Source organism: Amphimedon queenslandica, unplaced genomic scaffold (genome assembly GCF_000090795.2).
Source record: "Amphimedon queenslandica unplaced genomic scaffold, v1.1 AMPQUscaffold_13487, whole genome shotgun sequence".
NCBI lineage: Eukaryota > Metazoa > Porifera > Demospongiae > Haplosclerida > Niphatidae > Amphimedon > Amphimedon queenslandica.
Genome location: NW_003546277.1, coordinates 143531 through 163714, shown reverse-complemented (window position 1 = coordinate 163714; position 20184 = coordinate 143531). Strand labels below are relative to the sequence as shown.

Here is a 20184-nt window from a genome sequence, read left to right as displayed (position 1 = left end):
TGAAACTGGTTCACGTCATGGATTCAGTTATGGTGTTCTCTATACTGAGGATCCTCTATGGGATGGAAAGGGGTGTGGTGAAGTGAGCACCTGCTGTGATAAAGGAGAGTGGTTCTGTAAGGACGTTCCAAAGACCAGCTCTGATATTGAGCTACGACTGTGTGGTAATGAGCCAAGAGAGAATGAAGATACTCCAATTGAGCAGATAGAACTTTATGTACAATGATAATAATAATAATAATGAATAATATAAGCTGCTGTATAATGTTGTACCCATCATAACTAGTCAAATTCCCTATTTAAATTCCTTTATTTTTTATAAACATCAAATTTTTTAATAACAGCTAGTGGATGTGGGCTGTAGCCGGATAGATATAAAAGCACAGCAAAATTGAGTTGCCTGTCAATATATTAATAGGTTCAAATTAAGCATGAGATCTTTGCAAAGCAATGTCAAGTTCATGCTCTTAGCAGCTTTGATCTATCTCATTCTTATAAAGGAAAAAGCTGAAGCACGTCGTGTCATTCGAGCTGCTAGTGGTAGCAATACCACTGGAAACTACATCATAGTAGTAACTGATGGAGTCAATCACAGCAGATTCATGGAGATTGTGGATCAAGTGAGAAATGAAACACTCGACTCTAAAATATACGAACAAGTTGAAGGACCTTTTATCAACATAATTTCTGCCAGAATCACTGAAGATGCTGCACACAGGGTAAGCAATAATCATTACAAAATTGTTATTTTATTCTATTTTCTATAGCTCAAGGTAATGGATGGTATAGAATTTGTAGAAGAGGAAACTTATGCTGTAAAGAGTGTGTCATGGGCAATAGATCGTCTTGATCAGACAGGGCCTACTCTGGACAACACATACACACCAGAAGGGAATGGTGAAGGAGTTGATGTGTATATACTTGATACTGGAATAAAATACTCTCACAATGACTTTGGAGGAAGAGCAAAGTATCCTGGTTTTGATCCAGTTGATACAGCTGATGGTACTAACCAGAATGGTCTGGACTGTGATGGACATGGAACTCACGTTGCAAGTCTTGCAGTGGGGACCAACTGGGGAGTAGCAAAAGGAGCTGATGTGTACAGTGTACGTGTGCTTGACTGTGAGGGCTCTGCTCCTTGGAGTGTCATCGTTAATGGTGTGAACAAAGCAGGGAGTAGAATAGTGAGCAGCAATCGTTCTGGGGTAATCTCAATGTCACTAGGAGGAGGATACTCTCATACTCTCAATTCAGCATTGATAAGTGTAATGAATAAAGGTGTACCAGTAGTAGCAGCTGCTGGTAATGAGAGAGATGATGCTTGTAACTATTCACCAGCTAGCACTACTGGTGTCATTACAGTAGGGGGCTCAGCAAAAGGAGACTCTCTTTATTATTACACCAATGGAGGGACTTGTGTTGATGTGTTTGCTCCAGGATCACAAGTGACAGCAGCAGATTCATCTTGTAATTCATGCAGTGTGACTTACAGTGGTACATCAATGGCTACTCCAATTGTTAGTGGATCTGTTGCTATTCATTTGCAAAAGAATCCTGCACTAACGCCATCACAAGTCAGAAATAAAATAATACAAGACTCCCTCAAAAACAAACTCACTTATAACAATCTAAAGAACAGCCTCAGAAGTGGTACTGCCAATCGCCTCCTTCATGTGAAACGTAAGCCAGACAATAAAAATGAATTGGTTCATGATAATATATAATTTCCTTCTACAGCTAAAGCAGAAACAGTTACGGTCACTTCCACCAGCACTACTACACAGGAAGTCACTCAAATAATTACCAGCATTTCACATGCAACAGTCACACAGCAAGTGACAAGGACCACGGTATCCATTGTACCTACAACAGTAACCAGTGTCTCTACATCACATGTTAGTATTACTAGTACAGCAACAGTAGCAGTCACTGCTATTGTTAAAACGTCAGTTCCAGTAACTGTGACTGTCACTCCTACACCAACTCCTGAAGAAGGTTAGTTGGTGCATTTACATAATTATATATATCAGCAGTGTACGTCTGCATAGACAGACACATACCTAGTATACTATATTGTATGATAGTAAGGGTGGGGATGCAAAGGGTGTACATAATCTGATTTGTCATAGTAGACTAGTAGCTATAGTAACACATAAATTAGATTACATTGACTTGTCTTGTTTTGCAGTGTGTTGCTCCACTCTCAGAAACTTTGAAACCTTTGAAGTGCGAATGATGAGTGGTCTGAGTGACATTGTGAATAAAGGAGTAGAGACCATTATAGAGAGATCTTCAACATCTTCCAATTCAACTTGTGAGGTCAAGGCTCCAATAGATGGTAATACAACCACAAATGGTACGAAACCACAAGCTGTAACTAAGTCATGTGCCGAGATCATTACCAGCTTGCCTGGTGCATCATCAGGTAGGTATTACCTTCAATCTAAAGATTCAAAGATGAATGGAAGTGCTGCAGTTTACTGTGAGTTGGAGAAGGAGATAAAAGGTAACAGGGGATTCATGAGGATAGCAAATGTCAACATGTCTGATCCCAATACTGACTGTCCTGAGGGTCTCTTATTAAGAACTGATGGAAACCTTAGGACATGTCAACGTCATCAATTCCATTCTGGTTGCTCAACAACTAGTTTCAGTTCCTCAGGAGTTGAGTACTCAAGAGTGTGTGGGCGTATAAGAGGATACCAGTGGGCATCACCTAATGCTTTCTATGATACAACACTTTATTCTTCACCAAAAGTTGAAGATGATTACGTTGATGGAGTAGTACTGACTAATCAAGTTAATGAGAGTCGTTCTCATATATGGACATTTGCAGCTGCTCTTGATGAAACAGACAGAAATAAAGCAATTGTTTGTCAGTGTAGCAATGTCAATGTAACACTTAATGATTTCAAGACTCCATCATTCGTTGGTAACGATTATTTCTGTGAAACTGGATCACGTCACCAATTCAGTTATGGTGTTCTCTACACTGAGGATCCTCTATGGGATGGAAAGGGGTGTGGTAAAGTGAGCACCTGCTGTGATAAAGGAGAGTGGTTCTGTAAGGACGTTCCAAAAACCAGCTCTGATATTGAGCTACGACTGTGTGGCAATGAAGACCGTAATAATGAGGATACTCCTCTTGATCTGATTGAGTTATACATTCAATAAAAGACTGCTAAATTATTATCATTAGGATCATAAAACATTAATAAGAATAATAATAATAATCAAATTATCATTATCATTTTTGTAGAGTTTTTATTCTGAGCTTTTTTATCATTATTGCTAACTAGCTAGACATTATACAAATGATTATTATTTTATGTCACAACAAGCGAATGAAGCGCTTGAAACTGAGAGGCAGAGAGCAGGAGCTTCTTACAAGCTCTGCCACTCGCAAGCTCTCCCTCTTCCCTTCCAGAAGAACCTGGCAAGTACAGTTTAGCAAGGAGCTGCTTGCATGAAGCGTCATTTTCAGACAAAGCCTTCATTGAGGAAAGGAAGAGAGAGAGAGAGAGAGAAAGAAAAGGGAAAAGTATTAAAATGACTGACAAATTTCATTGATACACAACTGACATACATGTACTATAAACATGTACTGCTAACAAAGAGGTGACACATGAAGGCTTCCCCTGTACTATAGTACACGGTCTTTTTGGCCAATTAGTATATAGTACAGGCATCCAAAGTTTTGGGGTCATTTAGTAGTACAGGTGATGTTACCTTTGAAAAAGAAGGTGACACAAATGACTTTATTCTTGTCTGTACTAATCCTCTGGAATAACTTGATGCTAAACTTTGAGCAGCTTCTTCTTTCAGCTACACAAAATGAAATACATGCACAATGTACATGCACATACATGTATGTGAATTATATGAAAGATTATACATATATGATAAAGCTTTAAAAGTGCATTACATGTAGTACATGTACATGTATTTACACAGTCCTCTCACCAATGCAGTTTTGTGCTTCAGTTCAATGAGTGAAGACATTCTTTGAGCTAAGGCTTCTCTGGCACCAACATCTCCTGCATAGATAAACCACACACACACACATAACACACACACACACACACACACACACACACACACACAAACACAGACGTATAAATAATGCTTGATTGAAGTAAAAGTAACTGACTCTCTTTTTTGGTGATATCAACAACACAGGCATGCGAGAGAGCTGTATTCAAATCCTTGAGAAACAAAATAAAACAACTCAATGTTAACACAAGTGTATGTCTCAAACCTTTAGTAAATTGTCTGTCCTTCTAGTAAAGGATTTCTCAGTGTCGCTGCGGTTAGTCTCTTCCCCTCCCTCTCTCCTCCTCTTCCTGTCAACACTCAAAGTGCTAGCAACATGAAGACGAGGGAGGGATGACAACTTAGCCTTTAAATAAATAAAATAAATAAATAAAATAAAAATGATATTTTATAATTCTGACTTACTCTAACTGCCTGTGCTTTTAAATGAACATTCTCATCTTGTGAATAACACAAAGCCTTCTTCAAAGAATCGATCTAATGTCATAATAATTATGAATATTTCAGAACTTGTGTGAATGCTGCAAGGAATACCTGTGCTAGAAGAAGTGGAGAGTTAGATATTGGCGGGAAGGGACCAGCTGTGTCATCAGAGGCAGCAGTGCTGGGTTGAGGAGGAGTGGCTTGACTCCTGTGGGCATGAGCTGGCGACCTTGAACCCATGAGAGTAGCTAACGCTTGACGACCTAAAGAAAGATACATATAAAGAATAATAAAGAATCAAGATAAGAAAATAAAAATAAGAATAATAATGAAAGATGTACATGATACAAGGGTATAAATGAGAGTAGAGGCAATAAAGAAGGGTAACAGATCACAGTGTAGTAGCTAGTGGACACTGACCACTGAGTGATGATGTTCTTCTGGGCAGATCCTGTGGCATTGGGGACCTTGACTGAGACTCCAGCTGCTGTTTAAGAGTATCCCTCTCCTCCTCCAGCCCCTCTATATCCTTCTGTAGGACAACAATAGCTCTGTTGAATTTCCTAGAGAGAGAGAGAGAGAGAGATGTTCAACATTTTAAAAATAAGTTAAAACTAATAATGCATTATTAGAAATATTCATTATCTAACGAGAGAAGACTCATACATGTAGATTCAAAGGTTGCTGCACACACTGAGTTAGACAACATGAAGTATAACTACAAACATGTACGTAAAATGGATTTTAAAAAGTCCATCAGCTACAACATGCAATCCAAACATTATGAGAAAACATCAATAAAAATGCAGACAGCCCAGACACACCTAACACCATCAATCGGTGACTTAAGACAGCTCAACAAAGCAACTAATTACTAGCAGAAGACACACAAGGATTGTGGTAATGCTTCAACTCAAAGAGCAATGGAGAAAAGGTGTGGCACACACATGATGGAATTCTTTACTACAGTATTGCTACGAATACAGCCTGTACATGTTACCCAATAGTTTATTGGCTACATGCAATTGGATGGTTTTACAACTTTTCTCGACACACCCTTACAAACCAAGAGACTAGACATTAGTAGTTGTAACTGAATCTGTCAATAGATCACTATCATTTTTCGTGATCTTATGCTTCCCCCTCTCTCTCTCCCTCCCTCCCTCTCTCTCTCTCTAACACTTACTCTTCCTGTTGATCTAAAATAGTCTTCATTCTCTCTGTCTCCATCTTTTCCTCCTCGACTTTACGGGTGCACTAAAGATCAAACAAGTGTCACATGATGAAAGCATGACAGTCACATGACAGTCACACAACAAACTGTTGCACTGCTCACTTCAGCTCCTGCCTGCTCCAGTTTCTTCTCAAGGAGAGCAACCTTGGTGTTTATCTCTCCGATCTCTTGCAGTTTCAGTTTGAGGTCTTTCTTAAGTTCCTTTATTTCGTTGTTCTTCTCTTCGATCTTGTAACGGAGACCCTCAGTATCACTCAACTCATCTTTGACCACTTGAGCACGAAGTGTAATGGGAGGTGTAAACTAGCGGAGGGGGCAGGGGGGCAAGGATGGTTAAAAGGTGGTTATTTTTTTAAAAGATATATCATGTGACAAACTTTAAGTTTAGGATCCTGAGAGTCGTACGTTCCATTTTGTAACTCGGTCAAAAAGTGTTCCAGATCTTTGGCCATCTTTGACATGCAGGAGCTAATGAAGAGAGAGAGAAGACATTAACTTACTTATACACAGACACACACACACATAAGTACATGTAACATAAGGCCCTTACTGTGGTATACTGTCTCCGCCTGCTTCTTCAATCATCACTCCTTGGAACACAACTTTTGCCATCTCATTAAACAAGACTTCCAACTCGGCATTTGACAGACTCTCATTATCTAAAAAATCACACAATAATCACATGATGATCACATGATGGTCACATGACACTAACCAGCCAGTCCCTGGTTCTTATGGTGTACTCTGCTATACAAAGCCCTAAAGTTAGTGACCAGTAGTGCCTGGTTCTTGATGAGAGAAGGAAAGAGGTCATCAGGCAGAAGTATGATCTTCCCTGACTGTGGGGTGGGTAGACGCCTCCTTGCCTTCCTGCAGGTCTGTCTTATGTCATTATTGAAACTCTCAAGCTCCTTTAATACTGAAAGAAACCCACTGGCGTTCTGTAAAATACAAAGACGCAGTAATGGACCTGATGACTACATGTACATGTACAAATTTACAACAATCTGAAAGACTGAAATCACAAGCACTGCTCCTTTCTCTTATGTATGTACATGTACACATGTACCCTCTCCCTCTCTCTCTCTCAATTCTCCCTCCCCCTCTCTCTCTCTCATTACCTTTGACATATTGTGTAATCTTGTCAGTTCCAGTGTCATGTAGTTGCAGCCATTAGTGACAACCCTCACATTATCTTGAAACAGGTCCATGACTCTTCCTTTAGGACTGAACTTTAGGCGGTTCTCAAGCAGGCTCTATTAAAGGGTTAAAAATACCCACAAGAGACTCATAGACTGACCTCAAAGTGTTTGATGGCTTTCTCAACTCCGTTAAGAGGAACGGCTTCATCCAACTAAGCAACAATAGGAATATCATAATTTAATATCTGTTACTACATGTTTCAATTTAACATGTACATGTACATCAAAAGTGCGCTACAACCACAAATTACTTACTCAATGGTATTAGATATCAGTCACTATGATATAAATTCAATTATTCATATAAAAGTACATGCTGTGTATGCATGGGTGGCATAAACCAGTCAAACCTGTTCTTTCCTCAATAGCTCAATTAATATGTTAAGGGCCCTCTCGTGCAAAGCAAGGTCATCTCTGATTCCACCAACTTGACGATACAAAGGAACATCACATTCAGTTAAAATCCTAACAAGGGAAGATGAACATGTACAATGTACATATGTAAGAGAGAGAGGGAGGGAGAGAGGGAGAGAGAGAGAGGGAGGGAGGGAGGGAGTAAATGTCATTACACATAAAGCATTATATTATACTAGCAACGGGCGACAAGAGTCCGAAGGAGTATAAACGTTTCTATGACTACCGCATTCTTACCTAATGACAACATTGACCAGCTGCCAAAGAGTCGTTAGTTTGTAGATGAGGAACGAAGCAAACGTTTGTAAATCTAATCTGTTTGGTGGAGCAGTAGAGGGAGAGGAGAGGGCTTCATCTATTCCAGTCTAAAAGAAAAGAGAGAGATCATACCGGTAAAAAAGAAATAAATTTAAAAGGCTAACTTGTTGCTTAAGTTGATCAATAATCAGTTCAGCCTTAAAAACAATCCTTGGCAGAAGCATAATGACATTGACAGCATCATAATCACCTACAGGAGATCACAGTAAAGCAAGGTGTACACTGTACCTGAACATGTAGTACAGGGTCATCAGGTTCACTTACCTCCACTGACAAGGAATGAATTCGGAAGAAAAGACTTGAAATAATTTATTATCTCACTGGACTGCTGAGACTCAAGTTTACGCAATTCGTAATCAATTGTCTAAAAAATAAACAAAAACTTGAATCTCATTCTCCCATTCTAATAATCTCATTCTCCCATTCCAATAATCTCATTCTCACATTCCCATACTCTCATTCTCCATTCCCATACTCTCATTCCCATACCCTTGAATAGGCTTGAACAGCTGATGTCTTTATTTGACTCAACATTGTCTCCGATGACACAATCGAAGGAGTTGACTCCACCTCCCCTTGCTCCTCCTTTGGCTGCTTCCTTAATTCAGTTAGATCCGTCTGCAATAAACCACGCCCATAAACCACACCTAATAACCCCACCCCTTACCTGCAAGTGACGGACTAAGTCCCTAAACTTGTCAATGGTCTTCTGTTGGTCAACAATGGTTTCCTGAGAAGCGTCTAGTTTTTGTTCCAGCTGCCGTATGTTGTTCATGTTCATGTCCAGCTCCTCCCTTAGCTCGTGTTCCTCCTCTATCTTTATTTCTTCTTGCTGCTCGCTCAGTTCTCTCAAAGCCTCAAGGTCAGACACTGCCTCGTTCAGTTGTACAATATCTTCTTCTAATTTTAGATTCTGCTCAGTGAGCTTCTCTACCATTTCTTCCGCCCCCATTGCAATGTCCACCTGCTCCTTAAGTGTAGCTATAAATTCCTCAGCTCCCTATCAGTACAGAACATGTCACACTAACGTGATTGGTCTATTACTTTTAGTTCTTCTTCCAGTCGGGATTTCTGCTCATTAGTCTGAGACAGAACTTGAGTTTGTTTCTCAAAATCTCTGAGGAGAAGCTGGTGCTCTGACTTCTCCTCGTTTGAAACATCTCTTAATCTGGGAAGAGAGAGAGAGAGAGAAAGAGAGAGAGAACAGAGGAGGAAGGAGGAAAAGTAAAGTCAGAACATATTCTCAATGTATTCCCATACACACCTCATTAGTGCTTCTTTCAGACGGTTATTCTGTTGCTCCAGTTGCTTGAGTTGGCCGCTAGCAGCTGCTCCCTCATATCCCGACTCACTGATCTCATTCTGGAGTATCTCAAGGTCCATACTCAGCTCCTGTATCTGCTCCTTTAGAGCCTCATTCTCCGCTAGCAGACCTTCACACTTTAAAGAAAGAAGGAGGGGGAAGAGAGAAAGAAGTGTAAAGAAGAATTGGTTTACAGTAGTTGTTGACTGGCAAATTTCAGATAAGAACATGCACATGATGAAAATGTATAAGAAAGTGTGTTTTTGATCAAATACAGATACACTGCAACTTTTAAAAATTACTAAAAATCAAATAGAACTATTATTAACTCAAACCTTTTCTTCTGCCATTTCCTTGTCAAGTGTTGCAATCTCCACAGCATCAGAGAGTTCTCTCAGTTCATCCTCCACCTGCTCCTTAGTTAACTGGGCATCCCTCGCCTCTTTCTTTGCTTGCTTCAACTGTTGCTGAAGATCAGACTGTGACTCAGTCCATTTTGCTTTATATTCAACCATCTACAACAAAAAAGAATTGAATATACAATAATACATGAACATGTGCTACAGTACAGTACAGAATACTTTACATTAACCCCAAAAATTGATTAAAATTGAATTGGCTCAAACTTTCTACAAAGCATAAGGACATCAATCAATGTACAATTGTACATTAAATATAGCCATTACTTGTTGGTATTGCATACGATACTTTTCCAATTCCTTTATCTTTGTTTTATCTTCAGCTCTTTTCTGTTGGAGTATCGACAGTTTCTGCTGTAAATCCAACACCACTGGATCCGTTCCCCCTGACTCTGCGGACACCTAAAAGGGGTGTGGTCAAGAGACATAAAATAATTATGTAATAAGATTACCAAAGGAAGGGGAGGAGGCAAAGGTGACTCCTCATCTTTGGGTGTGGCTTTGTGAGGGACTTTAGGTGACGTTGAGCTAGGAGTGGAACCAGGTGTAGTGTGACCACTCCCACTTCTAGGGGATGGTTTAGCAAGTTGTGATCGTTTGGCTCCAGGGGATGAGCCAGTGATCGGCGATTTGGTACCTCCTAGTCTCTTCTTTGGTACAAGGGTAGACGAGGGTACGTCCCCCAGGGACTCAATTTGAAGAGATCGAACCATTAGCCCATGCTTCTCACGACACTCAAAATAAACCTGTGATAAAAAAATAATAACAACAATAACAACAACAACAACAACAATAACAACAAATATTAATGACCATGGTACCTTGTCTTTGACAGATCCATTGTTTTTCCCTTTAGGATCATCCAACTCTACTCCCACCCATTTACCAGGAGCAAACTCGGTGTTTCCAAAGAACCTTATGGTCCCCTCAAGGTTCTTGTCTTTAACGAGGACCCTAAGACCTGGTCTTATCCAACTTTCTGGTGAGGAGGTTGTGGGTGTGGCTACAAGACCTCCACTGTCAATCGGGTCGAGTTGATGATATCGTACCATTAAACCATACCCCTCCTCACAACTGAAGTATGACTAAAATATAATTATAGAAGTGAAGACTAGTCAATAGTTGCTATTCTCACACCTTTCCTTTGACAGTTCCATCGTTTTTCCCTTTCTGTTCGTCCAGTTCAACGCCAGCCCAGAGACCAGGAGCGAAATTAGTCTCACCCAAAAACCTTACCGTCCCCTCTAGACCTCTATCCTTTACCAAGACTTTAGAACCGACCTTCAACCACTCAGGGGTACTATCCGCCATTTTAAGTAGGCGGAGTAAAATGACGACATAGACTACACGTCATATTAAATTTTATTTTATTAAAAATTAATTTTAATTTAAAATGGGCGGGACCAAACAAAGGAAAAGTTGGGCGTGGTTTGTATTTCAAGATGGCGTCTGAAGAGGAGGTAGAGAAATCAGTTTCTCCAGAAGCTACAGACGGTAAGTGCATTGAGCAGTTACTCTTATACACACGAGTAGATGCAGATCGTCAAATGAGGAGGAGAAAGAGAGGCTACCTAAGGATGTACTATGGTGTTACTGATGAAGGAACTGGTGGAGCCTCAGCCCGTGAACCGGCCAACCCTCTAGACATTGATAGCTCTGGATTTAAAGTAGACCAGTACATGGAGAAGATGCTTAGAAACCTCTCGCTAACTGACTTGTATGACAAAGAGCGAAAAGTGAAGAAAGGTGAGTGTGGTGTATATGTACAAGTACAGAACTACAGATGATAAGATTTTGCATTGCTTTTTGGTAGTGACATTATTTTTATGAATCTTTCTACTGTAGAAACGTTGCAGCTGGATAGCAATATGCAGCATTTGGTGTATGAGAATCACTCAAAATTCATCAAGGCATCCGAAACTATCAAAGAGGTAATTTTGTGTGCAATTTCTGGGTTCAACTTTCTTGGTACTATATATAGTACAGGGATTTTTTGCCTGATTTTCGAGCAAACTTTAAAATTAACATAAAATTTGTTCTTGCTTTCTCCTTTGTTTTATTCTTTTCTTTCTTATCCTCAGATGAAAGATGATTTTCAGAGATTAGAGGACGGTATGTCGAAGTTAAGCTCACGAATTGAAGGAATCAGAAGCTCCAGTAATTCCATAAATGAGGCATTATCAGAGAGAAAGCAGCAGATAGCTAAACTCTCGTCTGTTCATCATTTGCTTAAGAAGGTGTAAAAAGTGTCCTTTTATTGATTTTAGTTTTTATTTTTTTCCCAACAGCTGCAATTTCTTTTTGAGTTACCAGGACGTTTGAACAAGTGTCTTGAGAGAAGAGCTTACAGTCAAGCAGTGAAGTACGTTCAGTAGAAAGTTTATGGATTATCTTCTCTCTTCCTCTCTCTTTATCTTCTTCCAGTTATTATGTTAAAGCTCAGAAAGTTTTAGAGCAGTATAAGCATTTGCCGTCATTTCATGGCATCCAACACGATTGTTTGGCGATAATAGACGAACTTAAGACACTACTGAAAGGACGACTTGATGATCAGCAGGTAAACATAAGAGAAATCACACTAATTATTAAAGTGATAATCTAAATGATTTGTGTAAACTACTCCTTGCTCTATGAATATCGTTATAATACCAAACTTCCAAAGCATGTTTTCATAGCCAGTAACTGCATCTATGCATGTAATATTATTATCACTGATATCAAGAGTATCATTATCTTCATTGGGCTGCTTTAGTGCTATATATAACATGTGTTTTGACTTCAGGCTATAAATCATGTTTTGGTTTGTATATTTTGGTTGGACTGCTGTGAAGTGGCCTGTTGGTCTAGGGGTATGATTCTCGCTTAGGGTGCGAGAGGTCCCGGGTTCAACTCCCGGACAGGCCCTCTTTTTTGCTCCTCCCAAAAATTATAACTTATTTTTGGCATTTTGAAAACTTTGACAATAATTTTTTACTGTTTTTAGTCGTCACCAAAGATGATAGCAGAAGCTGTTGATCTTCTGTTACAGCTGCAGGAGCCACCTCAAGCTCTCTGCCAGCAGTATCTGGACAAGTAAGCTCTGTTCATTCATCCTAATAACACTGATTGATTAAATTGATTAAATTGTTAAAATTTTACTTTGGCAAGTAAAAACAAGTTAAACGTTGACTAAAATTTAGCTCAAAACTTCTTCCATGGTCATTATTATAAATTTAAAATTTTCTCTTTTTTTAGTTCCAGAAGGCAGCTAGAGTCAGATCTTCTGAAAGTAGAAACAGCTGCTAAAGTAAGTGGCTCCAATTGTTAATTAATAATTAATTAATAATTGCTTTTTAAAAGACTCTTCCAAGTAGTACTGGAAATGATGAAGAGGATGGTGTCGTTGTGGTAGGTGTGGTCTTTATTTTATATTGGTCATGTGCTTTATATTGCATAGGATGCCGTAGAATTTGTGGGCGTGGTTTGCAATGGTTTCCTTGGCAACATGAGCCTCATCATTCAGTCGTGTTTTGACATGTTTATCAGAAAGAAATCAGTATGCCACAGGTAAGTGTAGTTAGTGTACATGAATTACGATTTACCATACAGCATCAAGTTTTGTTGGTCAAACATATTTTGTTATAAATTTTGTTACTCTCTCCCTCAGTACTGATGTTGCTGTAGTATCTAAGGAAGCACTGGTAGTGTTTGTACAAGAGCTGATGAGTAGATGCTCTTCACTTATCAACGATAAACTCACTCTTGAGGTAACAGGAGTTTAGTACCCCGTGTTTGTATTTGTTAATAAGACATACTTCATTATTTTATTTATTTATTTATTTATTTATTTTATTTATTTTATTTATTTATTGTGATAGGCTAAGATGCTAAACAGTGCCCATTTAGCTCGAGCTCTTGACAGATTATCAGGAAAGCTACACACATTAGACCAGCTGCTACCCTCAGCCGGCATATACAGGTACAGGATTTCCCACAGGATTTTGGCTTAGCACACATGCAGCTTCTTGTCAGTGAATTGAGATGATTACCCATGGTTTTTTCCAAAAAATGGGCCAAAAATCACTCCAAATTTTTATTACATTTTCTGATGCATATTGATGTTCTTATGCTGTGTAGAAAGTTTGAGGTGATTCCGAATTCAATTTTTCAAGTTACAGCCATTTTATGAAATTGCCAAAAATCTGAAAAATACCCAAGGCTATAGCCCATGGTTTTTCCCAAAAAATGGCTCCGAAATCACTCCAAATTTTTATTACATTTTCTGATATATATTGATGTTCTTATGCTGTGTAGAAAGTTTGAGGTGATTCCGACTTCAATTTTCAAGTTACGGCTATTTTAAGAAAACGTCGAAATTCTGAAAAATACCCAAGGCTATAGCCCATGGTTTTTTCCAAAAAATTGGTAAAAAATCATCCCAAATTTTTATTACATTTTCTAATACATATTGATGCCCTTATGCTGTGTAGAAAGTTTGAGGTGATTCCGACTTCAATTTTTCAAGTTACGGCCATTTTAAGAAAGCGCCAAAAATCTGAAAAATACCCAAGGCTATAGCCCATGGTTTTTTCCAAAAAATGGCTTTGAAATCACTCCAAATTTTTATTACATTTTCTGATGCATATTGATGTCCTTATGCTGTGTAGAAAGTTTGAGGTGATTCCGACTTCAATTTTTCAAGTTACGGCCATTTTAAGAAAACGCCAAAAATCTGAAAAATACCCAAGGCTATAGCCCATGGTTTTTTCCAAAAAATGGCTCCGAAATCACCCCAAATTTTTATTACATTTTCTGATACATATTGATGTCCTTATGCTGTGTAGCAAGTTTGAGCTGATTCCGACTTGAATTTTTCAAGTTACGGCCATTTTAAGAAAACGCCAAAAATCTGAAAAATACCCAAGGCTATAGCCCATGGTTTTTTCCAAAAAATGGCTCCGAAATCACCCCAAATTTTTATTACATTTTCTGATGCATATTAATGCCCTTATGCTGTGTAGCAAGTTTGAGCTGATTCCGACTTGAATTTTTCAAGTTACGGCCATTTTAAGAAAACGCCAAAATTCTGAAAAATACCCAAGGCTATAGCCCATGGTTTTTTCCAAAAAATGGCTCTGAAATCACACTACATTTTTATTACATTTTCTGATACATATTGATGTCCTTATGCTGTGTAGAAATTTTGAGCTGATTCCGACAACAAATTTTTGAGTTATGAGCACTTTTTGAAATGACCCAATTTTAGGAAAAAAGCAAGGACACTTAGTATGCTTTGTGGAAACCCTGTACAGTACAGAAGTACAGTAATTTATGTCATTTGATCATCAGCTGTAGTTATTTATAGTAACAATTGCTTGTCTTTATTTATTAATTTGTAGTAACTGTCAGTCAATGATCAAGATGGTTGTACACATTCATACTGAGAGCCATGCCCACTGCCTTTTACAGAACTTCTCTTCGACTGTAACTGATATCCGACAGGAAATAGCAACTTTTAAAGGTGCCACGCCTTCTTCGACTCCACCCCTTAGCGACCACAGCACTGCCCTTTATGCAGCCATTAAGACAGGACTGGATTCATCACTCACTAATCTCCTGGTTAATTAACTATTAATAATCAACTATCTGTTAATTAACTATTGTTTCTAATTAATTAGGAATTCATTAGTCCTGATATTAATTTTACGATGCAAGACGGTTTCCGGAAAGAGTTTTGCCTCAAATGCGTTCGACAAGAAGTTGTGGTGGATTTTTTAAACTCTGTCATTAGAGTCTGCAAGGTTGGTCTGGTTAGAGTTGGCATAGATTCTTACAAATGCATGGTTTTAGGAATTTACCGAATCATCTCGTGAGACAGTAACTAGCTACCCTCCATCACTGATACTGATATTAGCAGGTGTGATGCATCAATTGGAACGATCACACATCAGCTATTTGGTAATGACTATCACGTGATTATCATGTGATCAGTTTAATTGATTGATTTAGGTCAGTTATGCCGACGAAAAATTCTCACCTTTTGAGAAAGGAAAGAACCCAGCGACTCCAATTGATTCAATTGTTACTGAAGCTAAGACAACAGCTGAAGTAAGAACCTTCATGTGATCATCATGTGATGTCTTTCATTAATAATTTATTAAATATCACTTTTATCTTTCCTGTGCTTGTTTAGCTGCTCATCAATCACTATGTACGGATGCAAGGACAAGTGTTAGCCCAAGTAATGTGACGTGGTATACATCATTTATATGTATCTGCTTCTCCCCCTTCTCTCTCCTTCAAGATGATACGTAAAAGTGTGGAGACGAGAGATTGGCTGAACACTATTGAGCCACGTAATGTCCGCTCCGTCATGAGAAGAATGGTGGAAGAAGTGACAGTCATTGACAAACAGGTTGGACTACTTTTTGAAGAAGGATTTCGGAAAAGTGACGGATCAGGTATACACTCCATGTTACTGCAATTCCTTAATTATTATCATGATGATGATGTTTAGAAACAAGTCGAACCTTCACATACAGCGTCACTAAAGGAGGCAATGGAGGTTACCCTTACTCTTCAAGGTGAGTTGTAGTGAAAGTTATTGGCACATGGTAACTTGGCGTTCTTGTTCCTGTAGCCATAGTGGGTTGGGTGACTCCAGTTTGCTTAGCAACATTCAAAAGTTGTTTTTCGAGAAGATTGAAGTCTTTGGAAATGTTGAATTTACCAAATTATCAATTGTGACAGGAGTCATAAAGATTGCATTAAAGGTAAGTCAGTTTTATCATCATGTAAAAGTATGTATTATTATTCTTTATGTATTCTCCATTCCATTTCTCTCCCTACCATTGCACCACAGGCTCTTGTTGAGTGTGTACGTTTAAGAACGTTTGGTAAATATGGTCTACAGCAGATGCAAGTTGATGCTCATTATCTTCAGATCTACTTATGGAGATATGTCAGTGATGAGCAGTGAGTTAACACCACGTCAATTATAGTATCTATAACCATGTTACAAGAGTGTTAATATCGTGTTAGTATTGCGCTAGTGTTGTGTATTGGATAATATAACCGTGAGATTAAGATTGCGTTAATATTAGGTTAGTTCGTGTTCTACTTGATGAGGTCATTAGTAGTACAATTGGAAGGTGTAGAGATCCTGTTCTTATGGAGCAAAGTGTAAGCTTAATACAAATAATAATGACTTTAAATATTCAAATGATCTCTTTGCAGGTGGTTGAGTTAATTTGTGAAAACTCATAATGAGAAGGAACATTGTACGTGTTGATAGAACATGCTTTATATTCTTAATATTTTGCTGTTTATTGTTGTTGTTATTGCTTTCAATAGAAGACAACAATTATTTATTGTTATTATTATTTTATGATGAGAAAGATTAACAGATGACAAGATAAAGAAGTAGAGATGGATGGAGAGAAAGAGGAGGAGGAGAAAGAAGTGTCTGCTACCAATCAGCTGCAGATGAAGCAAGGTAATCCTTCCTGCCAATAGTACCGGCCTGCTTCTGTTGGACTGCCTCAAGTTTAGGACAGTCAGTGATCCTGTGACCCAAACCACCACAATAAGCACAACCATGATCATCTACCAGAGAGAAGAGAGAACAAGAGAGAGAGAGGGAGAAGAGAGGTGAAATATACAAAAGTGGATTGGGAACATGTTAGTGTCACTACCTCCAAGGTCCACCAGGTCATCATTAAGAGAATCAATGGCAGTAAGAAATGGTGGCACTCTCTGCTTAGCTTCCATTAGTAGAGCCTTTAAATCACGTAAGACCGACTCCTCTATACAATAGAGAAAGAGAGAGAGAGAGATCATGGGAGTATTTGAGAGACCTCCACTCACCACAAGCCTTGTTTATGAAGGTAGTGGCTATTCCAGTCTTTCCACATCTGCCTGTCCTACCGATCCTATGCACTACAAGTTGCTACCATGAAACCACTAGTGTATTGATTGTGAATGGACTTACCGTAATTCTCTATATCATTAGGCATGTCGTAATTAATGACGTGTTGAATGTTATTGAAATCAAGTCCCTTAGAGGCAATGTCTGTAGCAACCAGCACGTCTTTCCTTAGCTCTTTAAACTCTCTCACCGCCCACTGTCTATCCTCTTGATCTGTGCGGTTTATAATAATTAAGAAATAATATCATTATACATAATAAAATTGATAAATAAAGTAGCAACACCTTTTCCTCCATGAATAGCAACTGCTTGAACACCTTTCAACAGCAAGTACTCATGTATGTCATCAACTTCTGATTTCTTCTCAGAAAATATCAACACCTAACAGGAATAGTAATAATTATACCAACAATTAAATTGAAACAATAATAATAATAATAATAATAATAATAATAATATAATTAATCTAGCCTTTAAATTGAAGCCCCTTTACAATCAACTAGCTATTCTATAATCATGGCACTTACTGGTGGCGGGGTTTTCTGCAGACACTCCAACAAATAAAGAACTTTGGCCTCCTGTTTGACATACTCCACCTCTTGAATGACGTCCAGGTTAGCAGCACCTGCTCTGCCCACATTAATAGTAACTGTAAGGAGATCATGTGATCCTCATGTGATCAATACACGTACCTGGTTGGACCAGTGCACTCCTGGCAAAGTTTTGAATCTTCTTTGGCATCGTAGCACTGAACAGAAGGGTCTGCCTTTGACACTACAGAAATAAATTAAACTTTAATAAATTTCAACTTTTTCAACTGCAGATGCATGTAGAAGTAAAGCTAGAACTGTATTCTGTTGGAAAGGAACTGAAAGAATGATAGACTAAGTATTTAATACTTTTATCAAATCTGCATGAACAAACCCAAAGTGAATAAATTTTTACTAAATTATTGCAGACTTGGTACCTTGAAATATGAAAATATTGTCCGAATGTCTTCCTCAAATCCTAAATCAATCATCCTGTCTGCTTCATCCAGTGACAGATACCTAAAGGAGAATAGCGGAGGTTAGGGTTCTCTAAAAAACCTTACACACGAACCTGCACACATCAAGATTCATTATCTTTTTATCAAGAAGATCCATCAGTCGTCCTGGGGTAGCAACAACAATATGGACCCCTCTGATAGCAGGAGAGGAGAGAAGAGAAATGGAGAGACAAGTAAAGAAATGGACGCTACCTTTTGAGTCTGTCGATCTGGTCCTTCATAGGGACTCCCCCTATGCAGAGAAGGGGGCGGACCACAGGATAACCCTCGGCTTGTAAGTGACTTGTGAAATCTTTCACAACATCAAATGTCTGATTGGCCAGTTCTCTCTAGGAAACGAAACATAATAGGTGAGAATGATTTGCATATAAAATGACTAGGAGAGAATTTTCATTTTTACTGATACAAATCTACATATACATGTTCTAATGACAGCTGCAAGCTGTGAGTACTTCCCACCAAATTAATGGGCACACTCACCGAAGGGCATATAACAAGACCAAAGGGACCCTCTCCAGGAGCAAATGGTAGCTTCTTCTCTTGCTCCAAACAGAACATCACAATTGGAAGAGTGAATACTAGTGTCTTCCCAGAGCCAGTGAATGCGATACCAATCATGTCTCTACCTGACAAACTGTGAGGGGGAGAGAGGAGAAAGAAGGATACAGTTGAACTCTCTCTTCATTCTCTCTCTTTCTCTCTTCTCTCTTCCTTACGCTGTGGGTAGTCCTTGGATCTGTATTGGCGTTGGTCTTGTTATGCCTTTCTTCTTTAGAGCAGTCAATATTGGACGAGGGAACTTCATTTCCTTCGCAACAAACACAAGAACAAATCACATGACACACAGTATACATGCATGTACAGGGACTTTGACCCAATTTTTGAGCAACTTAAAAAATTCATAAAAAATCCAATTGTGATTGGAATCAGCTCAAACTTGATACACAACATAAATACATGTATATGTATCAGGAAATGTATCATTGTAGTGTGGGACTTACTTTAAAGGTTTTTATAGGCGGTGGAAGGTTCTCTCCTTCCGTCAGTATGTGCCATTTCTTCCTAATCCTCTCGTGACGTCCTTTAGACGCTACATTAATATAATGAGGAGGCCTCCATCTATTAATAAAGTTATTAAACTCTTATTTTAACCCTCTCATAACTCACCCTGTCACTAGAGACTCCTTGTAAACCACACCCTTTGCTAATTCGCCCACGCTCATCAAGGCTGTGTATTAGGGGAGTGGTCAATAAATGGTTGAAAGGTTATAGTTACATGTACCTCTCGTCTCTTGGATATTGTGTAGGATCTTCTCTTCCTCTTCTTTTTGTTTGTCGAGTTCAGAAACTTTATGAGCTAAAAGGAGAGAGAGAGAGAAATTTAAAAAAGAGGAAGTCATATACCTTCAGCTTTTTTCTTCAGTTCCGAGTGCTGGTCCAGTAAACTGACTTTTGATCTTGGGCCAATCTCAGGCTCCGCCTCCTCAGGCCCACCTGTCGTCTCCTTGGGTTTTTCTTGTTCTTCAAATCTCGACCTCTTTTGTTTAAATTTTTCCAATTTCTCTAGCTAAAATAAAACAAAATTATTATTATAACAATATTCATATCCTACCTCTTTTTTTCTTCTTTCCCTCAGTGGAACGTATGGTACAAAATGTTCATCCTCTTCTAAATCACGAGGCTCTTCCTCTAGCCTCCTCTGCTTCTTCTCTTCAGGGCCAGAAGATGATAAAGATCTTTTACTCATTTTTTGCGTTTCCACCACGTTTAGACCACACCCATAAAGTAGGCGTGTGCTATGCGTGGGTGGTAGTTCACCAGATCCGCCCACTTGTTGCAGAGGTGTTAGGGTGTGGCTGGT

The 20184-nt window shown here is 38.8% G+C and overlaps 5 protein-coding genes and 1 non-coding gene across 6 annotated transcripts in view; 4 read left to right on the top strand and 2 right to left on the bottom strand.

The window, feature by feature from the left end:
- LOC109580527 (aqualysin-1-like) overlaps window positions 1–226 on the top strand; it is a 2363-nt gene extending 2137 nt beyond the window's left edge. Inside the window, exon 3 of the mRNA XM_019993800.1 lies at window positions 50–226. Within this exon, the coding sequence (XP_019849359.1) occupies window positions 50–226 (177 nt within the window). The remainder of the gene's footprint in view (window positions 1–49) is intronic.
- Window positions 227–411: 185 nt separating this feature from the next.
- Window positions 412–3177, top strand: LOC100638459 (uncharacterized). The gene is made up of 4 exons (XM_019993799.1): window positions 412–719; window positions 768–1683; window positions 1741–1998; window positions 2192–3177. Exons 1-4 carry the CDS (start codon window positions 432–434, stop codon window positions 3175–3177), a joined length of 2448 nt encoding a protein of 815 aa, XP_019849358.1. The 5' UTR covers window positions 412–431.
- On the bottom strand, window positions 3149–10701 carry LOC100638333 (dynactin subunit 1-like). The gene is made up of 28 exons (XM_003384657.3): window positions 10507–10701; window positions 10191–10454; window positions 9822–10115; window positions 9637–9771; window positions 9286–9465; window positions 8912–9087; window positions 8692–8815; window positions 8315–8647; window positions 8137–8265; window positions 7912–8011; window positions 7752–7837; window positions 7567–7694; window positions 7266–7380; window positions 7014–7067; window positions 6835–6969; window positions 6429–6654; window positions 6264–6372; window positions 6091–6181; window positions 5816–6016; window positions 5666–5736; window positions 4900–5042; window positions 4591–4742; window positions 4462–4533; window positions 4262–4402; window positions 4154–4208; window positions 3967–4040; window positions 3733–3828; window positions 3149–3494 (listed from the first exon to the last, which is right to left on the bottom strand). The coding sequence occupies exons 1-28, from the start codon at window positions 10678–10680 to the stop codon at window positions 3330–3332; spliced, it is 4023 nt and encodes a 1340-aa protein (XP_003384705.1). The 5' UTR covers window positions 10681–10701; the 3' UTR covers window positions 3149–3329.
- Window positions 10702–10765: 64 nt separating this feature from the next.
- On the top strand, window positions 10766–16767 carry LOC100638205 (vacuolar protein sorting-associated protein 51 homolog). The gene is made up of 23 exons (XM_019993821.1): window positions 10766–10863; window positions 10903–11115; window positions 11215–11300; window positions 11451–11606; window positions 11658–11731; window positions 11794–11926; window positions 12353–12441; window positions 12604–12655; window positions 12709–12756; window positions 12806–12915; window positions 13016–13115; window positions 13227–13327; window positions 14748–14967; window positions 15027–15149; window positions 15199–15306; window positions 15358–15456; window positions 15542–15589; window positions 15653–15809; window positions 15866–15932; window positions 15989–16121; window positions 16211–16323; window positions 16452–16530; window positions 16585–16767. The coding sequence occupies exons 1-23, from the start codon at window positions 10812–10814 to the stop codon at window positions 16612–16614; spliced, it is 2391 nt and encodes a 796-aa protein (XP_019849380.1). The 5' UTR covers window positions 10766–10811; the 3' UTR covers window positions 16615–16767.
- Window positions 12202–12273, top strand: Trnap-agg (transfer RNA proline (anticodon AGG)). Its single transcript has one exon. It is a non-coding gene; the product is annotated as a tRNA-Pro (tRNA).
- LOC100638079 (probable ATP-dependent RNA helicase DDX41) lies at window positions 16598–20166 on the bottom strand. Its single transcript, XM_003384656.3, has 17 exons — window positions 19936–20166; window positions 19728–19890; window positions 19606–19680; window positions 19491–19551; window positions 19325–19442; window positions 19040–19131; window positions 18804–18957; window positions 18516–18652; window positions 18377–18457; window positions 18243–18324; window positions 17968–18049; window positions 17803–17924; window positions 17560–17656; window positions 17339–17488; window positions 17215–17286; window positions 17043–17153; window positions 16598–16953 (listed from the first exon to the last, which is right to left on the bottom strand). Exons 1-17 carry the CDS (start codon window positions 20068–20070, stop codon window positions 16817–16819), a joined length of 1869 nt encoding a protein of 622 aa, XP_003384704.3. The 5' UTR covers window positions 20071–20166; the 3' UTR covers window positions 16598–16816.
- Window positions 20167–20184: the final 18 nt, after the last annotated feature.